General features: G+C 35.0%; 3 protein-coding genes across 9 annotated transcripts; 2 read left to right on the forward strand and 1 right to left on the reverse strand.

The window, feature by feature from the left end:
• The first annotated feature begins 190 nt into the window (after positions 1-190).
• On the forward strand, positions 191-4,551 carry LOC130746822 (reticulon-like protein B18). Its single transcript, XM_057599557.1, has 8 exons — positions 191-2,341; positions 2,438-2,591; positions 2,683-2,757; positions 2,881-3,022; positions 3,119-3,188; positions 3,373-3,438; positions 3,521-3,643; positions 4,167-4,551. Exons 1-8 carry the CDS (start codon positions 1,936-1,938, stop codon positions 4,322-4,324), a joined length of 1,194 nt encoding a protein of 397 aa, XP_057455540.1. The 5' UTR covers positions 191-1,935; the 3' UTR covers positions 4,325-4,551.
• A 13,583-nt stretch (positions 4,552-18,134) lies between these two features.
• On the forward strand, positions 18,135-19,836 carry LOC130746824 (uncharacterized protein At4g28440-like). Its single transcript, XM_057599559.1, has 2 exons — positions 18,135-18,469; positions 19,490-19,836. Exons 1-2 carry the CDS (start codon positions 18,238-18,240, stop codon positions 19,678-19,680), a joined length of 423 nt encoding a protein of 140 aa, XP_057455542.1. The 5' UTR covers positions 18,135-18,237; the 3' UTR covers positions 19,681-19,836.
• A 2,169-nt stretch (positions 19,837-22,005) lies between these two features.
• On the reverse strand, positions 22,006-24,694 carry LOC130746825 (protein NUCLEAR FUSION DEFECTIVE 6, mitochondrial-like). 7 transcript variants are annotated; one of them, XM_057599565.1, is made up of 4 exons: positions 24,481-24,693; positions 24,178-24,299; positions 23,734-23,771; positions 22,006-22,317 (listed from the first exon to the last, which is right to left on the reverse strand). In XM_057599565.1, the coding sequence occupies exons 1-3, from the start codon at positions 24,618-24,620 to the stop codon at positions 23,764-23,766; spliced, it is 270 nt and encodes an 89-aa protein (XP_057455548.1). In that variant the 5' UTR covers positions 24,621-24,693; the 3' UTR covers positions 22,006-22,317; positions 23,734-23,763. The 7 variants fall into 7 exon arrangements, with proteins under 7 accessions (XP_057455548.1, XP_057455545.1, XP_057455549.1 ...); XM_057599566.1 differs by lacking the exon at positions 22,006-22,317 and adding an exon at positions 22,503-22,896; XM_057599564.1 differs by lacking the exon at positions 22,006-22,317 and adding an exon at positions 23,192-23,467.
• Positions 24,695-25,281: the final 587 nt, after the last annotated feature.

Below are 25,281 nucleotides of genomic sequence, written 5' to 3' on the forward strand. Positions count from 1 at the left end.
AACTTGTTGAATCTCTTGGACTTGCTATTCTTTGGGGTAACCAACCAACACATCCCTCTCTATTGTCAACGAGAGGCTATTGTCATTGCACACAATTTGCACTTCATATATTTAGCACTGTTTCTAAAATTCCATGAATGACTAATTATAGAACTGAAAAAAAAATTAACTACATAAACGCATGCATCCACACACAACAAAATCAACTTGCTTGATTTCCGCTTATCAAAAAAAAAAGTTGCTTGATCACGAACTTCATCACATTGAATAAAAACAAATCAACAACAATGACAAAGGCAATGTTGGTTGTCTTCCTCAGTGCTCTTTTGGTTTGCATGCTTTTCACCCAGGATGCTAATGCTAAAGCAATCAGCAATCCAGTGATGAGGAAGGACACTATCCCTTGCAGCAAAAGGAGCCCTAAGGATCCCTGCCCATTGCCCATAGCTAACCCATACAATAGAGGTTGTCACCCAGAGCAACGTTGTCGCAGCACTACTACTCCTTCCAAACCATAGGAGAAAGATGAAGTTGATCTTCCATAAAAGATGTGGTTTGCCTTTCCATGTCTGTTGTTTCTTCATGAAGATTTGGATGCAAAAACAAGGTTTTTTTTTTCTAGGGTGGTTGACATGCAAAGGTTGAATATAAAATTCTTGCATAGCTAATCTAATTTTAACTATAATATTTTTTTTCAGCGGAAAATGTCGCTCGTATATGTTATTGCAGTCCCCTCTAGAATAGCCTTTAAACTAATTTTATGTTTTGTGGTTGGTATCCTTTGTATTACTTCATCTCATTAATACATAAGGATTGATTCTCTAATATGTTATGGGACTCTCTCTCTCTATTGAGATTGGTTGTGATACATTACCTCGAAATTTTCTAAAATTTTGTCGCGAACACATTTTCCCTCTGCATCCTAAATATTATGTCCTACGAAAAGATAATATATATCTCGGCATTCATCATCTATGATGGATAGAGTTAGGAGACTCTTGATCCTGATAATTTAGCAACTCTCTTTCGTTAATCACCTACGCTTCTTTAGTCAGGATGAGCCGAGTCAATCATGGATTACCCCTGACCATGTTGTCACGCTTTGTACTCTTCTCCGAAGCCTCTTATAGAGGATCTTATAGGGGAATTAAGTCAAGTGGATCTTAGCAGTGGCCATTATGAATGTTCTTAGGCCCCTTCAAGTGTTTGGCTCATAGGCTATATATTATGTTAGTCAATTTGGATGTTAGTTCTAACTTGAAGATTAGCTTCCTAGTGTATTCTTGAAAAGTCTACAAGTGACCGTAAGGTGATAGTAGGAATATGAATTAAGTTCATTACTATTAAAAGCAAGTTATGACCTTCGTTATTTGTAACATAGTTTGAAGCTCATAAACATGGAATAATATAATAAGCTCACTATGAAAAGCAAGTTATGACCTTGGTTATTTGTAACATCTTCTTAGGTGATATAGTTTGAAATTTATGGACCTATTTTCTCTTAAGAAATTCTCGGTGGTAAGCTCTTTTCCACTTGACCTAATTCCTCTATAAGATCCTCGATAGTTAGGGATGGTAGGCTCCTTTCAACATGGATTTTTTTATAGGGACATGATCTGCATCGAAAACGTCGTCACTAATTTAAATCTCTTTATTTTACCAATAATTTTTTTCCATATCCAAAACTTCGTTAATAATACATGCAAACTTTACTAGTATCTTAAACGATCAACGGATTTTAGATATAGAAACATAATATGTCATTAAAATAGACGAATTTAAATTAGCGACAGCGTAGCGTAAAAATTGCAATTAAGCCCTTCTCCCAACGGCTACTACCCAAAACATTTGCATTCAAATTCAAGCACCCCTGTGAGCTCTTCACACTCCAGTCCACACTCACTGTTGCAATCAACCCGCCACCACCACAACGCCATGGATTCTTCTCCACACAAACCGATCCCAGATCCTCTTCCTGCACCTCTCGGAACCCCAACCAAGCCCCAATCGCCTTCCACCATCATCCTCCTCTCGCCTTCCCCCCTCAGAAAATCCAAATCCCGCCTCGAAATGACTGCCGCGGAGTCTCCGGAGTCCGCCGGGGTGCGACGGCGCGGCAAAAACAGAGGACCTCAAAATGGCGCGCCGGCGTCAGCTTCCCCAAGGAACAGTCGGAAATCAAGGAGACGCTCCGAGGTCGAGACTACTCGAGAAGAGAAAGACCTAGGGTTAGTGGAAGAGGTTGGAATGGGAAAACCCAAGAAGAGAAAGCATAGCGGGCGATCCAAGAAGGAAAAATTGAACCCGGTTCCGCCTCTTCAACCTTCAAATTCTCCTCCAAGTATGCCTATTTGATGATTCTACTTCTACCTATGTTCAATTGTTACTGTTTTCTGTGTTTGTTTGTTCATTCATTTTTGTGTGATTTTGTGTTCAGAGGTTGAAGAAGAGAATGGTGGTGATTTAGAACGTTTTGGGCAGGTAGTGAATGATTTGATTATGTGGAAAGATGTGTCTAGATCAACCTTTTGGTTTGGATTTGGTTCTCTTGGCTTATTATCTTCCTGCTTTACTAGAGGACTCAACTTTAGGTTTGCAACTTTTCTTTTATCCATCTTTTTGTTTTTGGTGTTTACCTTTTGATCTGAGACTGTTCATGTTTTATTGAATTTATTCTTTCAGCATTTTCTCAGCCGCGTCGCAATTAGCTGTTCTCGTTTTGGGGGTTTCGTTTTTGTCGAATTCAATTTCTCATAGGTACAATTTTGCTTCTCATCATGGATGGTGGTAGATACTATATTACTATACTCCAAAGTAAACCCTAAACCCTTAATACTATTGAGTGTGTAATGTGTGCTATGACTTGCCTATTTGTTTCAGAAATCAGGTTGAAGAAAAGCGCGAAATCAAGCTGAAAGAAGGTGACATTTTGCGTCTCGCGAAATGGATTCTTCCTGCATTGAATCTTGCGATTTCAAAGATGAGAGAGCTATTCTCAGGAGAACCATCCATGACCCTGAAAGTAATCCACAAACTGAGTTTTTTTTCTTTCCGGTCCATAATTTAATTGCTGATGGTTGCTCGATTTATCAGCATGTGTGTTCTTTTCTGATTGCAGGTAGCTCCTTTCCTTCTACTAGGAGCGGAGTATGGCCACTTCATTACAATCTGGAGGCTGTGTGTCATTGGTGAGGACATCACTCTATAACCTTTATCCAATAATTGTTTAGAGCTCGTTTGGATACCGAATAGAAAGTAGTAAATGAGAAAATAACGTCCTGACTCGTTTACATATTATCCAAGGGTTATCCAAACAGGCTCTTAGTTCTTCTCATACACTTATCTTACTAAATTGAACTTATATATGGACAGGATTTTTTGTTAGCTTCACTGTCCCAAAGCTTTATTCTTGCTACAAGGCTCAGATAGATCAGAGAGGTATGAGTCCTCCAACATACTGGAACTTTTGTAGGTCTGTCTACTTTTTTATGATTAATTGTAGAAAGTTTATTTCATGCAGCTGAGTGCTTAAAATTACGGTTGTTGGACACATGGTGTACTTGCGCTCACAAGAAGAAAGTTGCAGCATCGGCATTGATGACCTTCTGGAATGTATCTTCAATAAAAACCCGAATCTCCACAGGTATTAAAAGAGTTGAGAGCAGTTTATATTATATTATGAATTATAAGATCAGACACCAGAAGAGTAAGCTTAGACACCACAAGATCAGATAATGAAATGGGTCACTGAAAGACCCGAAAATTTGACATTACTTTCTGAATGATGGTGATTATTATAATCAACCTTGAATAACGTTTTTACCTTCAAATCAGTCTCTCGATATGTATTTTATACAGAACTAGATTGATATCCTCATCTTTTAGGAAATTTTTGTTGAATTTTGTTTTATCTTTTAGATGAAAGTGATTGAACCACTATCTTTTCAGGATGAAATTAACGGTTAACTCTTTCGTAGTCTTTGGATTAGAAGAAAGTTAGCATAGAAAATCAAAGTTTGCCTCAGGAGAGTCATTTTGTTTATATGCATTTCCTTGGTGTACAATGAACCTTAAAATATAATTGAGTAGTGAATTTGGGACAGTTTTGCATATGGATGTGGCAACTTTGTGAAAATTGATTCTTACGATATAACTTTTCCTTGCAGCTTTCATATTGCTTGTACTATTCAGATGTCTAAAGCAACAATTACAAGATGAAGAAGCACAAGTCGGTGAGAAGGAACAGCAGCAACCAATGATGGTGGATGAAACAGAAGAAAATGAAATTCAGCAGGCATTAGTGGTTAGGGAAAAACAGTGCTAAATCTAGCACTGTATTTTGATCAGGCCATTTACATCTAGCGGTCAAATATGATGGTTCAATGGTCAGAGATCATTTTCAAATTGATCCACCATGTATCGATCCTTATATTGTATTTGTACCTGTAGATGGGGTGTTTCTTTATAGTTTGGAAACATAAAATTTTGCTTTCTTGTGTTAGCTCATCATATATACAATCAAGAGACAACCTGTTTTGGTCAAGTCACAAATCTTGATCCCTCTCTGGCTTCCAATTTCAACATGTAAGATTGACTATGATGTCGCTTGGATACAAATTTATTGGAGCTTATCTACTAGAAAGACACTAAATAAGCATCCAAACAGGTTCTATCGATATTCAATAATGAGAAACTTATTGTTTCTTTACAAGCACTGGATTCTTTACTTTAGAGAATGGAACAGTTACACTAATCTTGATCAGTAACTAATCATGGTAGAGTGTAAATTTTGAATCACTTCTTTTTCCGAATTTCTTCTAATGTGCATCCATATTATTCCGCATAATACATGTGTTATTGTGTTTAGGAAATAATTTTATTAGTACATCCAAATCTTCAGCAATAGATAATTGTCCTCGTTTAGAGCTTCATTGGTTTGAGAATTTTCTATTATTACTTTTATCTGGTACAACTGGGAACAAATATAACACATCGTCAGGAATGAGCAAATGACAAAGGTAAATACTTCTAACTATAAAACTCGCACATTATTTTGTATCTATATCATATTTTTAAATATTCATACAATAAATAATAAAACAAACAAGCTAATTTTCCAAATCAAAATCCTATCGTGCCGAAACTTCACATGATATTATTATGTTGAAATTTTGTATCTATTTTCTTCGTATTAAGTGTGATAGAAGAAAAGTTTCAGTTGATAATGTTCGGTGGTGACATGAGGGGAGCATAATCCTTAATTTCCCCATTTTCCGGAGGATTGGCTGTGATAGGCAATCGGCAGCTTGTGGGATTTTTTTTGCTGCATCCAGGGACAGTGTTTCTCCATAATACCTTGTAGGTGATATATTTGGTTCTGGCATCAGCATCCTGGGTAAAAATAGAGCATACTAGAAGAGCACCAAGGAACAAACCCAACATTGCCTTTGGCAATGCCATTTTCGTTTTCTTTGATGAAGAAATGTGATGAAGCTTAACCAACTTGAATTGCTTTGCAGTGATGGATATGGGTTTATATAATATTTTTCCCCATCTATAGTTAGCAATGTTAAAAATAGAGTGCAGACATGTAGCATAATACATATGCTTACAACAACTTTGTGATGCCAAAATATGTATTAAGTGATTAACTCATAACGAGAATTACTGAAAATTGCATGTGCAAAAGAATGTAAGCCGTGAATAAAAATATAGAAAAAACAGTTTTACACAAGTTAGCTAGTAATCGTTTTGAAATTTAATTGAATAGTTTTATGTACGCATAAATGGAAATCTATTAGAACTGAAGTTTGTTATCACAGTTAGACTTCTGGTTTTCAATTAGTTTGTTCCAGTAAGATGGTAACCGTTTGGAAATTTAACTGAATAGTTTATATATATTTAAGGGAAATCCACGATCCAATTTGAAAAAATAAAATGTAAGAGAAATATATATTTGAATGTCAGAGTCTTATTTTCCAATGTCAGAAAAAAGTCACATATTTCAAATATAAGACTTGGGCCGGCGGGTTGAACCCCAAGCATGCACAATTGACATTCAAGCGAACACATGTGTGCATGTTTGATCTTCATGGTCTTATGTTTTTGTACATAACTAATAGCACTCCCTGAGATTTAGTCTCACATGTTGTAAGTGTCGTTATATTTAAGTATTTTTTTTTCCTATGATAATAAAATCTCACTAAACCCTATGGTCCCGCTGAAGGGATTAGATCCCTACAGTGAGGTACGAAGTGAATTATATAGATCACATTTAACATATGAGACCATGAGACCATCAATCCTCCTGTATTGTTTTCTGAAACATCCTTCTATATTGCTGACATGAAGTAATACACAAAAGGTACATGTAATAGCCACATAATATGTATGTTTGAATGATATTGTTTTAAATGTGATTCCAGATCGAGTGGTCTAACAATAACATATATATGAGTGGATTACTATATATTGTAGCTAAATAATACAAAAATTGTTAAAAGAATATCAATTAAAGAATTGTATACTCCACCCATATATATGCTATAGCTCCATATGCATGTCGTCCGCCCTGGAAAAAACCTCATTTACTTAGCATCCAAATCTTCATGAAGAAACAAACAACAAGGCAAGACAAAGTGCATCACTTAATTATTTTTTTCGCCGGAGGGAATGGAAAGGGAAGGGAAGGGAAGGGAAGGGCATACGATCATGAACATCACCGACTTCATTAACCTCCTCTTGGCCGCCGCGACAACAATTTATTGGCGAGCAGCCTCTACGCCATGGGTTAGCTTTGGGCAATTGATGACATGGTTTTGTACTTTTTTTGCTGCAAGGGACGGTGTCGCCTTTCATCACCCCACCTTTTATAACCTTTTTTTAGCCTCAGCATCCTGAATAAAAAGTGCGCAAATTAAAAGAGCACTGAGGAAGAGAGCCAACGTTGTCTTTGCCATTGTTGTTGGTTTTCTTCGATGTGACGAAGTTATTGATTGATCAAGCAACTTGATTTTGTTTCGTGGGGATGTATAGTTTATATAGTGATTTTCCCCCTTCTGTAATTAGTCGTTCATGAGAAATTATATATATATATATATATATATATATAAAAGGTAGGGAAAAACCCGATGCCTTCCTCTCAAACTTAGCTGCCTATTTATACAAGTGGTAACCGTGATTACTTTCGAAAAGTAACTCTGGTTTACATAAAGGCAACTATAGTTAATGAAAAGTAACTATGGTTTACTTAAAGTAACTCTAGTTACAATAATGGAAACTTTAATAATGAAAAGCAGATTCCTTGTCGGCCATGATGCAGAATTTTGCTGATGGCTCTTTTGTCTTTAGGTATATGGATGATAATTGATGCCTAAACAGTCATCTTCATTGTCTTGGAGGTAGTTCTGACTGTTGACTGATGAGGTGTCTGAGCCTGACTTTTGACTCATCATATCAATCCTTTTTTGAAATTCTTCCGGGGAACTGGCTGAGGCCAGCTCTGCCATAATTTTTTATTTCTCTTGTAAAAATGAGGCTTCTTGAGTGATACGAGGAGTAGGTGTGGATGATAGCTATTTCTTGCTCTGTTGGGTAAGATGGTAAGATTTTACCCATGCTTCAATCTTTGTTTGTTGGATTAAGGAAATGTTGAATTTTGCCCACCACTTTATTCTAAAGATGCGGTAAAGCTGGTAGAGCTCAGTATCTTCAAAAATTTCGACAGTTCTCCAATCCCAGGTTACAATCCAGGAAATAGCTTGAGAAGCTGTAAACATAAGGAGTTTATCTTCCATAATGAAACTAGTCCTTTGAACAAAGTATTTGAACAATGGTTTGACTTCTTCAGGAAGGATAGATTCATCTAGTCCTACGTGATAGAACCAAACTTTGAACCACTTAGGAAACTTCAAAGAAATCCCTTTATGAAACCATATAAACCAAGAATGTTAAAAAGGTCTTAGATACAAGGCATAGTACCAAGCATCTGTATAATCAAAGTAATTATAGCTAGGCGGGTCAAACTGCCTAGAAAATTGTTTGAAATAATGAAGGGGAGCATTCCAGTCTTGAGCTGTAAGGACTTTGAGGATTCTGATTTTTGAGAAGGATATTTCTCCTTGTTTATCTTGAGTATGGGTGACTTCTATGGAGTCGGAGTCAACCAAAATGAATTCATAAAATAGTCTAGTCTTTTTGGGATGTCCTGGGACATAATGAAAGTTAGGAGGAAATATTTGAGTGGCTATGTCTCTTGGATTTAAATGGAAATGTTCCTTTTCTATAATGAGGGATGGCAGACCTTCTGGTTTTTCCAGATATTCTGTTTGCTCTGGTTTGCCAGGGGATTTTGAAGGATTTTGGGTTAATACTGTGTATTTATTAGTCAGTGGGACTAATGAGTTTTTTTGGGAAGGTGTTTTGACAATTTGAGCAGTAGTGAGTTTTTGAGAAGATTTTGAAGGGGTGCTTGGTGCTGAAGATCCAGCAATCTTGAGAGGTGTTACTACTATTGCCTTGGAACTTGACGATGTTGATGACGAACCCAGTGGGGGTCCATATTGATCTTTTGATTTCGGTTTCTCACTCATTTTTTCCCTGTAAAAATTCTCTCGTCAGAAAATCTGGAAGGGAATTATTATCTCCTTTGATATGAACTATTTCAAAATCAAAGCAGGAAAGTAGTGATTGCCATCTTGCAAAGATATGTTTTGAAACTAGGTTTTGAACATCTTTTTGTAAAATTGAAGGCGCTGCTTTGCAATCAGTTTTTATCAAGAATCTTTTATTAAAAACATCATCTTGAAATTTTTGAACACATAAAACTATTGAAAGAATCACTTTTTTGACTGTAGAATACTTTTGTTGTGCTGGGTGCCAAATACCTGAATGGTATCTAACAATTTGTTCTTTTGAAGTCTGGGGTTTTACTTGTTTAAATATTCCACCATACCCTAGCTCTGAGGCATCAGTTTCTATGATTAATGAAGCCTCTGGGTCTAGTATTCCTAAACAGGGTAGACTTTGGACTAATTTTTTAACTTCCCTGACACTATGGCTCATTTCTTCAGACCATGGTGGTGAGTTTTTCCTAAGTCGTTTGAATAAGGGGGCACAAATTATCCTTATATTGGGGATAAAATCTGCTACGTAATTAACACATCCTAAAAATCTCTGTAATTGAGTTTTTTCTTTTAATTCGTCTGGAAAGTTTTTTGCAAACTCTAATGACCTTTGTATTGGGGTAATTTGTCCTTGATGAATTTCGTAACCTAAAAATCTGGTCTTGGTTTCAAAGATTTTCATCTTTTTTGCAGAAACTACTAAGCCATTTTTTCTAATGATTTCTATAAATTTTTCTAAGTGTTGAATATGCTGGTCTATATTTTTTGAGAATACTAGAACATCATCTAGGTATACAATGGTGAAATCCATATGTGGATAAAATATATCATTCATAATGTTTTGATATTCACTAGGCGCATTTTTCAGGCCTTGTGGCATTACATTCCACTCAAAATGACCGAAAGGGACGACAAAGGCGGTTTTATATCTGTCCTCCTCCCTCACCGAAATTTGATAATATCCGGATTTCATGTCAAATTTTGAGAATATTGTTGCTTTATGTAATCTTTTAATAAGATCTGTTTTATTAGGTAATGGATATCTTATCCATTTTAATACTTTATTTAGGGGTTTATAATTGATGACCAATCTAGGAGCCCCTCTTTCTAATTCAGAGGCATTCATGACATAAAATCCCGTACAACTCCAAGGGGACTTAGAAGGGCGAATTAGTCCTTTATTGAGATATTCTCCTATTTCTTTTCTACAATATTTTAAATATTGTTCGTTCATTTGAATAGGTCGGGCTTTTGTAGGTATATCTTTTTCTTTAAACCCGTCTATATAAGGTAATCCTATCGTATGTATTTTCCTGTGATGAAAAGCCATTGGATTTAGGTCACATAAATCCTTTTCTATTATGTTTTGAAAGTTCTTAATAATTTTTTGAATATTAGATCTTTTGAGTTGTTCTTCTATTTTATAATATCTAATTTCTTTCTGCAAAGAATTTATATGTTTCTTCTTTCTAGTAATTGTATTTATTCTAGAAGTAGAGATTTCTTGTAATAAATGTAGTTCTTTCACCTGTGGTGGTTTTATAAAGGGAAAAGTAACAGTCTTTCCTAAGACTTGAGTAACTATCCCTTTTTCATCTATATTATTTATAGGATATAAAAGGCAAATGAATGGGGTTCCTAAAATGATTTGTTTTGTCATATTTTTGACTAATACAAAAGAAGTTCTAAAACAGATTTGGTTTTTACAAATCTTAGCATTTGATAGCTTATATTGGATATTCATTTTAGTCCCATTTGCACTATTGACTCCTTCCTTAGTTTTTTCGTAAAACTGAGTAGGAATTAATCCTTCTTGAATACAATTAATATCTGCGCCACTGTCTATCAAGGCTACTATATTGATCCGATAGTCATTAATGACTAAGGTTATCTCAGAATGCCATTTATGGGTTATAACTATACTAAGAAGATTAAGGTAATTTTCGTCTGGTTCTGGTTCTTCTTTATTATGAATTTGTTTGGTTCCTGAGGTACTAGCTAGATTTTCTTGAGTTTTAATAATTTCTATTCCAGCTAATTCCATTAACCGGAATTCTAAACTAAGATCATTTTGCTTAAGCTGATTTATTTCTTCCTTTAATATTTTTACTTCTTCTTGAAGATCTGTCAAAGTTATTGCTGGTTTAGGCCTAAACCTATTGAAAATTTCATTCATGCTATTTATTGGAGGACTAATATCTTTTTTCAAGTTTTCTTCTTTTTTAACTAGAAGATTTAATTGTTGTAAAAATTCATCTCTTAAGGGAGAGTCTTCCATTTTGTCTATTATAGAGATTAAACTCATAGTTTGATCTTGTGTTAGTGTATTGACATTTTGTCCTAAGCATCCTGCACAATCACAAAATCCTGAACTATCTTTGATACATTCCTTTCTCTCTTCTTCTTCTGAAGAGGAATGAGAGTCTGATGAATATTCGACCAGATTTATATCTTGGTCTTCATCTCCTTCATATTCTGAATAATACTGAGGATCTTCATTATTAATAAGAACACTAATTAGGCTATCCTTGATTTTTTGATCTAAGTCTAACTCATTTATCTTTTGTTGAGTTTTACATTTGTTTGCATAATGACCTGGCTTACCACATTTCCAGCATACATTCTTTTTCTTTGGGTTAGTTTTCTTGATTGGAAGTTTTTGAGTTGGAGGATTTTGTTCATAGGGTTTCTTTTGAAATGGTTTTCTCCTTTTATAACCTTGAGATTGTTTTGTTTGAGATCTAGAGATTCGTCTAGCTTTTGAACTAGGAGCCTGTAATGGCTCTACTCCGTATTGTTCACAGAAACTTCCTACTTCTTTTCTTGAAATTTGCATATCCTTTTGCATTTTATTTTGAAGTTTAAAGTCAGTACATACTTGTATTCCTGTATAAACTACAGTATTATGAAGTTGTCCAAATGATAATGAATTGAAATTTACTGGATTTCCTTGATTAAAAAGAGATAGATTACTTAATACTTTTGATTGCATTAATCTGGGTAATCCAGCGATAAAGCGCTCTTTCCAAAAGGCGCTATTGCCATATTCTCTTAAGGTTACTTTTGAAAAGAAGGTATCCTTATACCATCTATAATCTGACATGGTAGGACAATAGAGATTAGAGAGCTGGCTTGAAGCTCTTTCTCTAAAGATGCTAGGATCTCCTATGAGATGAAGTATAATGGTATATATTAATGTTGCTACAACATCTTCTTCTCCATTTTCTTTCTTCTTATTTAAGATGGTTGATTTATCTTCAGGAGTCATGATATTATCCCACCAGCCACGTAGCTGACCAGTGAAGCCATGAGTAATCATTAATGCTGCATTTCTGTCTGTATTGTTATGAACCCTATAGGCCGTGGCGGCCATAATCATTTGATGAGTAATATCTAATATATTTTGTTCACTAAAGCCATCGATATTCCCTTCATCGAGGCTGGTTCCATTAAAAGTATTTTGAATAAATTCTCTTCTTTCTTCAAATCTCATGTCAGGATAGGTGGGTCTTGGATAGTATGCTCTTGTGTTACTATCTGGCCTAAATTTTCTAATTTTATTAATGTTTAGATCTTTTTCTAAATTATTTAAGGAAAGTTTGTTTAATTTTTCTTTTAATTTCTCTATACTTCCTGAGAGGTTGAAAGAATCAAATTCTTCCTTAGTGTATTTAGGAATTTTGAAGATAGGGGTCTGTAAAGGGTTTCCTAAAGTTAATGTTGAAGAAGGGTCCTTAATTGTAACAGAGGGTTCAGTTTTTTGAGCTTCTATTCTTCCTAGTTGTTTTGACACAACTGTTAACATAGTATTGGTGAAATTTAATTGTTGATGAATTTTATTAGCTTCTGCTTTATAAGGAGAAGCTTCAATTTCTTGACCATCCTTTATTGCTAGTTTTACTCCAGTGTGTGGAGGATATTCTGAAGTAATAGTATTATTATCAGGAGTTTTCCAAACAGTATCTATTTTTGTAACCGGGTTTATTTCTTTTTTAAAAGGATAGTTAATGGTATTGGCTGTGCAGTAATTTTTGAACCAGTCAAAGAAATAGATATTTATTTCAGAAACTTCTATCTCCTTATAGTATAAGGTTCTGAAAATTTCAGTTTCTTGTTTACTAAAATTCTTGAAGTACCATAATCTTTTATCTTTATTATAATCAGCCATAAAATCTTTTCTAATGAAATCCTTGTCTATTTCAAAACTAGACTTTACTCTACTCATCATGTTAATCTGAGATGGGGTTGAAGAATAGTTATTTGAACTAGATTCTTCATCTTGATATATAGGTGTTGCTATGCTAGGGCTAGAAGTTGTATCTATTCCCTTAAGTTTTGATGATACCGAAGATCTTGGAAGGTCTACTCGGTATAATTGTTGAGGTGTTCTAATGCTAAATGAATTTGATCTATTCATTCTTAAAGTAAGATTTGCTCCTTCTTGAAATAATTCTCTAACCTGAGTATTATGAACCTTTGGTTGGGGTAATGAATTCTTAAATACCCATTCCTCAGGAATTTTACTCATAACCTCGTCATGCGTAAGTTTCTTAGGAACCTGTACTGAAGATCTTTTCAAGTTTGCTTCTAACATGATTGTTTCTTGTTTTGGTGATGACCTTAAGGCTTTAAAATTGTAATTGATTTTTGAAACTTTGTAGTATACTCTATATATTATTGAGAAAGGATCGCTTTCTTCTTCAAATATATCATTATTTGCTAATAAATCTAATTGTATAGCATTTCTGGTCCAACTATTTTGAAGATTCATGGCATAATTTGGATAGCAGTTAAAGAAGACAGGGCCATCATGCAGATTTGACTCTAACACTGCGATTAATGAATCTTGAGGTTTTAATAACCTCATATCTCGTAACATTACAATTATTGGAGAATTAATTCCTAAACGAAAATTAGGTTTTGCAGCTACTTGTATTAAGCCTATATGAATAAAATTAAAACCATCTTTGATGTGTTGATCTAGAATTTCTTCATTTAATAACTTTATAGTACTTGTGTGATCAGAACTACGTTGACAACATTCTATGGTAAAAATAGAATCATCTGATCTATTGAATAAAGTGTGTTGCTTATATATTTCTTTTTTCTTGACTATAGGGATTGACCAATTTTGAAGTGCTCTCTCTATTGAGGCTATTTCTAACTCTTGTTGAACTACCCTAGAGAGTTCTTGATCTTGGTTACTTGGACTAGCTGTGGATGTTGATGGAATTATGATCTTGTTGCTTTTTCCTAAGCTTAATTCACTTAAAGTTTTGATTAATCTAGCCATATTATTATCTTAAAATTTTAAGAGGGCTAATGCTTCTTCCCAATCTAGCTAAACCAACTGTCTCACTACCTATCAGGCTTTACTGCCGGGACCACTAGACTCCAGGGATACCTCACACTAAGTTCTTAAGTTTAAAGATAAAATAAGGGGTGATTAATAAAAACGATAAGAAAAATTCAGCTTAAAAAGAAACAATAGATCAAAATTCCGAAACAACCAGCCTGATCCAGAACCCTTCCCTCACGGGAAAAGGCTCTGATACCAGATTTTGCGGAAGATTAAAGGCATATGAATAAAAGGCATATGAATGCAGTATGTATGAAATATCAAAGTACTTACTGAAAACTGAAACACACTTATGTGAGAAAATGAGAATAAATCATGACTGTTAGATCATGTCATGAACGGTCCAGATTAAAACAATTTAATGCTCACATGATCACTTAAAAAAGTCATGTGACTTTCTTAAAAACTCACATGACTTAATGTTTTAATCTGGACCGTTCATGATTAGATCTAACGGTCATGATTTATTCTCATGTTCTCACATAAGAACACATTTCTCACATGATACATCATCTATATATATATATATATATATATATATATATAAACGACGCTAAATATATGAAGTACAAATGTGCAATGAAAAATAGCCTCTTGTTTCAGGTGTCGGGTTGGTCACCCCAAAGAATAGGTCTAAATTAGAAAACTATTTCTCCCACATGCATCACTAAACTCTTGTTGGTACTCTCAGTGCTAATTTTATTAATATCTTGAATTATATATATATATATACTTATTTTTATTTATATAGATTAAAAAATGATGGCTTATATATACACATATTCAAGCATATATAAATCTATCTTAAGTCGATCAAAGAACAAGGCCAAGAATTCCCCACAAATAGGGGTATGACCTGAAATGCCCAACTCCACTATAGGTGATGGTCCTAGCTTTAGAAAGTACATAATACGAGTTTAAATTTGTTTTAATTACTTCATTTGTGCCATCATTATTTCATTAATTATTATATTCAGATTTAATGAAAGAGTGTTGCTATTAGACACGATACCATTATCACACAACTTGCACTGCTCACGTAAACAAAAAAGATAAAAGCAAAACCTGGGATAAAAGAAAGGAGAGAAGGGAACGCAAAATAAAAAATTACAAGGGGTCGTCCGTGTGGTGCGAAAATTTTATCGTGCAAAATAGCATTTTTGTTAATGAAATAAGATGCGAAAAGAGATTCACAAGTGGAGAGATTTGGAAACCAAGATGAGATGAAAGTAATATTTTTAATGAACTTGTAGAGATGGAAGATGAGATGATAATTAAGTAATAGTAATTTTTAACTTGAGACATTATATTCAAGATTGAATGTTTGTCTAAAAAAATTGTGAAAACTCAATGTATACTATATATCATCTTCTCATAACGACATAATTAATATTTAGGATGCAAAGGGAAAATGTGTTAACAACAAAATTTTAGAAAATGTCGAGGTAATGTATATCATAACCAATCTCAATAGAGAGAGAGACCCATAACATATTAGACAATTAATACTTATGTATTAATGAGATGAAGTAATACAATAGATACCAACCACAAAACATAAAATTGGTTTAAAGGTGATTCTAGAGGGGACTACAATAACATATATGAGCGGAATATTCCGCTGAAAAAAATATTGTAGCAAAAATTAGATTAGCTATGAAAGAATTTTATATTCCACCCATGCATGTCGACCACCCTAGAAGAAAAAAAGCCTTGTTTTTGCATCCAAATCTTCATGAAGAAACAACAGACATGGAAAGGCAAACCACATCTTTTATGGATGATTAACTTCATCTTTCTCCTATGCTTTGTGAGGAGGAGTAGGAGAGCCGCGACAACGTTGCCCTGGCTGACAACCTCTATTGTATGGGTTAGCTATGGGCAATTGTTGGCAGGGATTCTTACCATTCTTTTTCTTGCAAGGGATAGTGTCCTTCCTCATCGCCGGAGTGCCTATTGCTTTAGCATCAGCATCTTGGGTGAAAAGTGCGCAAACCAAAAGAGCACTAACGAAGAGAACCAACATTGCCTTTGCCATTGTTGTTAATTTGTTTTTATTCAATGTGATGAAGTTGGCGATCAAACAACTTGATTTTGTTGTGTGGGGATGCATGCGTTTATATAGTGTTTTTTTTGTCAGTTCTGTAATTAGACATTCATGGAATTATACTCCCTCCGGTCCTATTTATAAGCATGAAAGAGAAGAAAAATCTTGGTCATTTTTATAAGAACCAAATGAAAGTTTGAGCTATATTAATTAATTTTTTCCAATGATACCCTTATTAATTCTAACTTGTAAAATGTGTCTCATTAATTATTCTCTCTCTTTTCCACTTTCCAACACTAATAACAAAGGGTAATTTTGGAAGTTCATTTTAATTTAAGACAAATTTAATGCATTTTATCTAGTTTAACTACATTTCTTAAACTGTGTGAATTTTTTTTTTTGTTGCTTATAAATAGGACCGGAGGGAGTAGTAAATAGTGCTAAATATATGAAGTGTAAATTGTGTGCAATGACACTAGCCTCTCGTTGACAATAGAGAGAGATGTGTTTGGTTGGTTATCCCAAAGAATAGCTGTTGGAACAATAACAATCAAGAATTTAATTCATATTTATTCTATTTACTCTATCAGATTTTAAATAGCTTGATTCAATTTTATCCGTTACAGTTTTGTGTTTTATTGGTCTTAAAATCCCTTTTTAATGGTTTTTATAGATATAGAAAATACAAAATGTGTTTCTTTTTACTTTTGTGTATTTGTTATAGAGACTTTGGTATGTTTAGATTTTAAGTGCATATTATCTCGAATGAGAATATGTCTCGGGGAGCAAACCCAACAATGGATTGCACTAAAAATCAACTAAATTTTTTTCTTTCAAAGCAGTGATTCATCCACAGCGCAGACGCAGACGCAACTATCTTCCAAATATGTTCAACAATAGCAAGTCCAAAAGATTCAACGAGTTTCGGACCATGCGAAAATTACTTGAAGGAAAAAGTTTTAAATGAGAGAAATGTATAAACAAAAAAGAAGAGAGATTGAATAAAATGTGATAAGTGATATGCAACGTGCCTACCCATTTCAGGGCCGACCTAAGGGTAAAACCACTTAAGTAAGGGCTTTAGGCCCCTAATTTTTTTTCCAAGTAAAAAAGGCCTCCAAAATTAAAATTAATAAAATCTTATCTTAGATCAATCATGTCTTTACAAAGATTAAATGGATTAAAAAATATTTTTGTAGATAAAAAAGTTTCACATTAAAATTCACTTTAGGCCTCATTTGGTGTTGGGTCGGCATGCGTTTCCCAGGTCGATTTTGAACTCCACTGATACTAGCATTATGATATATTATTTATATAAAATATTTTATTTTGAATTTCTTAGTTTTGCAACCCTCTCATTCAAGGTTTTATGTCATTCATTAATTATTACTTTTATTTTTCATAAAATATTTTATTTCTTTTTGTTTATACTGCTTTTTTACGATTTCTTTTATGATATAAAGTCAGCAAAAATATGAATTTCTTGGGTGGGGGCTTGTTGTATGCTCCTCCATAAATACACCCTGAACTTTAATGATTTATCAATGTAAATTTTTTAATTAATATTTATATTTAGAGTAAACATGTCATTTAAAAAAATAACTTTATTTAATCATTTTTTCACTTGTCTTTCTTTTCTCTTCTACTATAGTGATTATACCAATTAACCTACAAAACTTACTCTCTTTCTTACTTTTTTTTTCAGAAATACTTTTTCTTTATATATTGGTACCTGAACATGCTCTCCAAAATTTGGAGATATATTTAATTTGACGAGGATGAAGCTTGGGGGAAACTAAGTGAAGCTCCAAACTAACTGATATTGAAGAATCAACAGATAAGTTGTGGTTGAGAGTGAAATGTCACTCGAACCCAGAGCTAGCTGGTTCTACCCGAAATACATTGTATAGACTATAGAGAGAAAACATATTATTTTTTTAACACATTAGGAAAATATATGGTGATCTAATGCACACGCTTCTCTTTTGGATTGAAGTAGTTCATTGGGCCTATCTAGCCTGCAAAACGGCCCATAAATGCAGGCTTCAGAAAACAAGATTCGAGCCCAATAAATAAATCTAGATGTTTATTAAATCCCCAAATCCAATAGAAACTAGGGTTAGGGTTTAACTTGGACAGTGCGATCGTTTTCGATTCGATCGTTTTCTCTCACATAGGAACCAGAAACCCCAACAATCTCTGAATCTATGGCGACACAGATAGAAAAGAGAAAGCCAGTGTTTGTGAAGGTTGATCAACTCAAACCGGGAACCAACGGTCACACACTCACGGTGAAGGTGGTGAGCTCGAAACCTGTGAAGGCGGTGGGTAACCGAGTCGGTCGGCCGTCGGTGCTAGCTGCTAAGCCTCCCCGAATCGCCGAGTGCGTTGTCGGCGATGAAACTGGAACCATAGTCTTCACCGCTCGCAATGAACAGGGTATGATGATGTTTGATTTTGTGTGCTCTCTCTGTTTACTGTTGCGTTGAATTTGTGCATGTTTGATTTGCTTGCGTTGACTTTGAGCTATCGTAACTTTCAGTCCTTCCATTTTCAATCAATTTGGAATAACCCTTGTTTAGAGAAACCTATATGAATTCGATTCAAATTGAAAATGTTTATTTTTCACTGATTATTCACTAATTTAAACTTCATTGATTTTGTATAGTTTGTCAGAGATTTTAACTCGTTTATTCTCTCTATGTAGATTGTGCATTACTATAAGATATTGATGTTATTCATGTATTTGAAGTTCATCCTGGAATTGTGTTAGCTTAATCTTGTTTTCCTGATGTTGGAACTTTAAGTGAAGATTGTGTTTGTAAATGGCGTTTGGGGATTGCATTTGGCACATCGTTTTGACTATTTATGCGCCAATTTCTTGGATGATAAATTAGATGAGATTGGGGTGTTTAAATAGCAAAAAATGATATAGGAAAGAAAAATCCACCTTACTTTTCACTAGTAAGCTTGAGCGGAATGGGAGGAGTGTATGTGCATTAGTGAGATTAGCCCTTTGTAGTAACAGTGTTGTCAAATCGTGATCGTTGACCATCGCAGTGAGCCAAAAATCTGACACTTAGGCTGCTATTTGGCGGGAATAACGTGCTATAGTGGGCAATAGCGGCGTCGTGTTTACCCAAAAATCCGCGCTATAGCCGCTATTTGATAACACTGTAGAAACATAAATTTTTTTGGAGTTCACCTATTTAATTCATATAACTTGAGATAGATACAAAATTTCGACTTTGAGATAACCGTGTCTGTTTTAGTGGTTGCACTTGAGAGGATCCTGATCCCTTTACCATATTTTCTCTCCCGAAACAATGTTTTGATTTGTATTTGTAGCTTTCCTGTCTCCTCTAATTGCTGTTGTTTCTTTGCTTACGTAAGGGGAAAAAGGTTGAGTTTGCTTCACTTGTATTGTAGTGTGTGATTAGTTCATTTTCTTTTGTACAGTGGACCTCATGACGCCTGATTCAACTATAATCCTGCGTAACGCCAAGATTGACATGTTCAAGGGATCGATGAGGCTAGCAGTTGATAGATGGGGCCGTATTGAGGTCACGGAACCTGCCAATTTTGAAGTGAAAGAGGAGAACAATCTTTCATTAGTGGAATATGAGTTGGTCAATGTAGCAGATGAGTGATTGTAGCCTTTGAAGTGAATCTTTAGTTTGGAGGGGTTCTAAGTTATATTTTGACCATTGAACAATTGACTGCGGTGCAGTTTTCATATGTGGTACAGTCTTGCATAATTTGTCTTACATTGCTGTCGTTAATGCAAAGAATTATGTTTCAGGTCAGTTCTGATATGTGATGGTACTTGTGCTTAACGTGCAATGGTAAATATTGTGATTAATATGTCCTAAATTTGATAGTATATGCAGTATTATTTCAACAAATCATTTGAACTTATAGAAGTAGGATAGTACAACAGAAAAAGGAGGTGGGAAAGCTCAATTAACGTTTTTGCTTTGAACTGCATTGTTCTTCCTTTTTATATTGGTCAGTGGGGCAGAATTCTAGTGGGAATCCAAACATGTTCTTGAAGCACCAAATGAACTTATGATATTCTACACTTTGTTCTTCTGGTATGAAAAAAATTGAACATCAGGTGATGGCCTCGATGAACCCTAAGCTACCCTGCTAGATACGTTGTAGTTCTAAAGATCAAGTGAACGGAGAAAGCAATTGAGGGCTAGATGTTATGCATACGTGTATGTTTATACTAAGAGAGTTGGTCTACTGTTGGATAAAATTATGTTGGAGTAAAATGAAGTTCGATATAATTATATTTGATAGAATTTTGTTTAAAATAATGAATTTGTGCTTGAGATTGATGTGCAAAGTTTTAAAAAATGAAGAAAAAAATTAATTTTTTTTTTCAAGTAGATAATATTGTAAAAGGATACCTAACACACTTTTTTTAATGGAAAAATTCATAAGACATACCTATTGTAAACACACTTTTTAAAGCTTTAAAATACACCTATTTGATTATACAAATACCCAAACAAAATGGAACTTACTTTGCACACTAACACTTATTTTTTAAGTGTTTTCAATCAAGTCGAGTGATGTCTCAACGCGCAAAATCTTGTGGTTAGAACCAAGGTTGACAAAATCGCAAGTCAACTCGTAGAATCGTACGATTCTACGATGTTACAAGGCCCCTACGTGTTGAATCGATAGCAGAATCGCTATCGAGTAGAATCGGGTGGAATCGTCGTTGTTACAGGTAGAATCGTAGAATCACGGGCCGTCGTTGATTCTACTTTCTGGATTATGGAGAAAGATTTTGATGAAAACAATGAAGACTTGGATGTGGACAACTTGGATTTTGAAACTCTAAATGAAAATGAGAATGAGAGTTTGGATCTAGAGATTCTAGAGCAACAGAACCCTGGTGAATGTGAAGATGAAGATGAAGTTGAATGGAATGATGATTATATGGATGTTAATTTGAATGAATTGCTTGGCCTACATTAGTGCTTTTAAAGAGATTTTTATTTTATGTTAAGGTATTTTGTATGCATATATATGAATTTATATGCATATAATATATTTATATATTTGTGGAATCGTAGCGTCCCTGCTACGTTTATACGAGTTTACAATTTTGCACTCCCTTTCCCGTCCTACGTAGAATCGCGATTCTGTCAACCTTGGTTAGAACGGAATTCAACCTTGGTTAACTATATTCAGCTTGGTTTTCAGTTTTAAAATTGAGCTGACAATTAGACTTTCAATTCGATCAAATTGGATTGAACTGTCTAATTTAACTATTCATTTTTCAAAAACAATTTTAGGCACTACAATTTTAAATATTCAATGAAAGTTTTCATGTGAATTTTTTTTTACATCATCTTATGACCACAACTAGCTCAAATAGTAGAAGCAATTAAGCACTCGAATCACACCCTTCATTCCATGGACGGTGGGACCGGGGTGGCTCACCGGTGCCGCCGCGCCCCTCATTCCTAAGATGCTTTTCGCAAGGAATCTTGCCACAAACCTCCTGACGGAGAACCCACTCATGTACACGTTGTGAGCCTTATGTATCACTTCCACTAAGCCAAACCCTTTTGGTTGACCGCTTTGAGTCTTTGACACTGCATTGACTAGCACTAAGATAAGCACTTTTGTTTCATTAGTTTTTTAAACTACTATCCATGACCCCAAAAAATAACCGGAACCCACCTCACCTCAACAGAAGATGAACACATAACTGTTAGTACATTCTCCTGAATTGTTGATAAGATCCCAATCAAATTCTGAAAAAGAGGGTTCCATCTGAGACAAGGTTGGTGTTCATTTTTACCGCGACAAGATATCAGAATCCTTTGGATCATTACCAAAACCTATTTTTGTATTCTGGAAAAGGTAATGACTTGAACTCGGATGTGACTTTGTGATGGATTAGATTATAAATCATTTGCAAGATTGAGATACCAAGAAAACTCTTCCATGTAAAAGAGAAGAAGACTGACTGCAAACTAACTTCTAATAAAAAAGCTGGACACTAGTGTTGATTTTTTTAAAATAATTAGGTGAGGAGTATATAATCCCCCCTTCTTCTACACGATGTCACAGGTTCAGGTATGCAAAACAGAATCATAACTTGAAAAGAACAGGAAGGAGGATCTACAGAAGTTCAAACATCAGAAGCTCAAATTCTATGAAGTGTACTACAAAAACAACCCAACTTGGATACCCACGACGTAAAATTTGAGAGCATAATCTGTAATGCATTCTGTAGTTATCACATCATGACCCCTCTCCTTCTGAAAGTTAAAGAACAAAGTAGATGAGAAACTAAAAACATTACCGACCGCCTAATTAAACAAATAAACAAAAGATAAACTAGTCCAAAAGTATCTGTGTGACTGGGCACAAGATAAGTGTCAATTCATTGGGTATAAGTAATTGTCTAGTTGACAGGGATAAAGAATGAATTTAGACTAGCCAAGAAGTGAAGGGTGCTTGGTAGACACCATTTGATTGAAAGTTGGGATAAAGAAATTTTCACCACATATTCCAGTTCTACATTCAAGAAACATCCCTAGCTGGTCCCATAAATAACATGAACAAAACAAGACAAATACTACACAAAACGGCTCAATAAAACTTCATCTTATTTCCCTCTAGACACTAAAATCCAGGTTGACAAAATAGTAGTCTTTTATGCATCTGAAATTGAAAGACTGGAGTACAGAAGGTCTAGGATTTAAAAGTTCCTTCCGGCCTTTGGGACTCAATTGTGCCTCCATTGGTTCAGTCAAGACACTGTCCCAGGAAGCAGATTTGAACAATAAAAGATTGCTTCAATCTTCAGAATACTTATTACACATCATCATTGCAATCTGATTAAAGAAAAGAGATCAGTATACACCTTATTATCAATTGTTGTCCCTAAAATCTATGATGCCGAAAACAAATTGTATGAATTATGGTTTAGATGACAGAGTTTCAGCAACACGGTCACATGAGACATGTACAAGCAACAAACAGAATTCTGAAGCAACTCATACAATAATGCAGAGGGGTATTTATTTTAGTCTTTTATTGAAAAAAGTCAATATATTCAATATAAATTCAAGACCCGCCAGAAAATTATGCCAACTTTTCTGTTTTTGTTCCTGACAATTGTACTCATGATGAATAAACTTCGAACAGCATAATATAAAAATATGAGACAAATAATTATTTTCTAAAACACAAAGTATACGAAGAATCTGGTTTAATGACATTCACCATGCCAACTTAAGAAAAGATCCAAGAGCTGACAAATTTGCTCTAAAAGGTGTAAAATAAATGGTGAAAGGCATCTAGTACTTCTTTCTAGAAAGAAATAATTTTTTTAAAGCCCAACATCATAAGAGGTCCATGTCATCCCAACCTTGCTTCTTGATCTTCAGATAGTCTTCTCGTGGCCTACAAACAAAATGTATGGCTCACTTAAAGATTTAGGCGATGAGTGGGGAAAGCAGAAGATTCAGGGAATAACTTAATCCATCAATCTTAGGTACGCACGATTAATAGTTACTAAAAATAGAGATGCAGTTTAGCATAAGGTAGATGAAGCACCATTTACCTATGAAAATGGAGAACTATATTACATATATATTTTGAATGTGATACATATCAAATCTGACAAGACTCTATTAAGTTTGACCCAAGAATTGAAAAGAGACACTCACCCGAAAGAACACAAGGAATCCTACAGACGTTTAGCTACCTAATTCAAAAGTAAAATCCAATCGTCAGTCAATTAACAACGATCAAAGACCACGTGACCCAAAAAGTGGGACCATATAACACAATACGCTTTGTAGTCCTAGTTTCTAGCCAGCATAAGCTGTAAAACATCCTCGATATCCCCTTCTCCTCTAACAACTCTCAGCAAGCCCCAAGTTCCAACCAGCAAACAAAGGTAAAAGAAAAAGGAACACAGGCATATGATAGATGAGCCTAGGATTAATATGAGTTTCAATTTTTCACCACACAAATGCTAAAAATGCTAACACACTTCTCCAGACAAATATAAATCTTAAAAAATGGACGTCCCTTAAGCAAAACCATTTAATATTCAAATAAATAAATAATTCAACGTTGCAGTAGTAGCAGAGAAGCAGAGACTATACCTTCAGGAAGCCAACCGGAGCTGCGACTAGACACGAAGAGCATCGAATTCATCAATGCAGAAGCAGTTGCCGTGTGGAACGGCATCATGGACTCCACACAGAAACTCAACTGAACAGGACTCCTACACACACAGACACACAAAAATCAATCAAATCCATTCAATTCCACAAAACTCAACCAATAGCTAACAAAATGAACAATTCAATTGAAACAACCCTAAATTCAGCATTAATAAGCAAATAAATCGATTGATTCGTGAAATGCAAGCGAAGTAGCGGTTTCCATTTCCGCAGGGAATTTACCTGAGTGAAGATTGTGAGAGAGGCTTGTTGGAAGCAATACGGAAGGGAGAACGAGCGGCTTTAGCTTCCGAGGCGAGGCGGAAGGCGGCGCGGTGAGATGAGCATGACCGGAACATCGATCTCGCGGCGGAGGAGGCCATTTCGTTATCGGAAAATTTTTCAGCGTTCGTGTAGTTTCGGCACTCGCACTGGCTTAGGGTTTTACAGCACTAAGACCCTGCTTCAGTTTTCAATAATGGGCCTTTACTTTGGGCTTTAGCAAGTCCAAGACTATTATTATAAATTTATAACATAAAAGCCCTCATTGTTTATCGGATTTTTAAAAACTCAATGATGTAATTTTTTTTTATTCATCGGAAAATTGAACCAACAACAAAGCTAAGAACAAGCAAACGAATCCCTCAAGATGAACGGTTCAACATCCACCGGAGATCTCTCTGAAAAATAAACTTCTAACTTATTAGTTTCTATACCTAGATGAGCTCAACAATCAGATGTTGTATTGCATTCCCTGGGAACCCATTGAAAAGAGACATGTCAGTGACGATGAAGAAGAGCTGCCACCTCTCCTACCAAAGGACAGAGCGCATGGATAGCTTCATTACTAATAGCTTGCAGCACTTCCCTGCTATCACACTCTGCAATAATATCTCTACACCCTTGCTCCCAGGCCATCCGTAAACCGTCCTTAAGAGCCTCAATTTCTGCCATAAACGCATTGTCGCCTATTCCGAAGGACCAAAACCTGTGAATCCAGGTACCCTTCGAGTCACGAAGGAGCCCTCCTCCTCCCATGATATT

The sequence above is a fragment of the Lotus japonicus genome, chromosome 3, assembly GCF_012489685.1.
Source record: "Lotus japonicus ecotype B-129 chromosome 3, LjGifu_v1.2".
Taxonomy (NCBI): Eukaryota; Viridiplantae; Streptophyta; class Magnoliopsida; order Fabales; family Fabaceae; genus Lotus; species Lotus japonicus.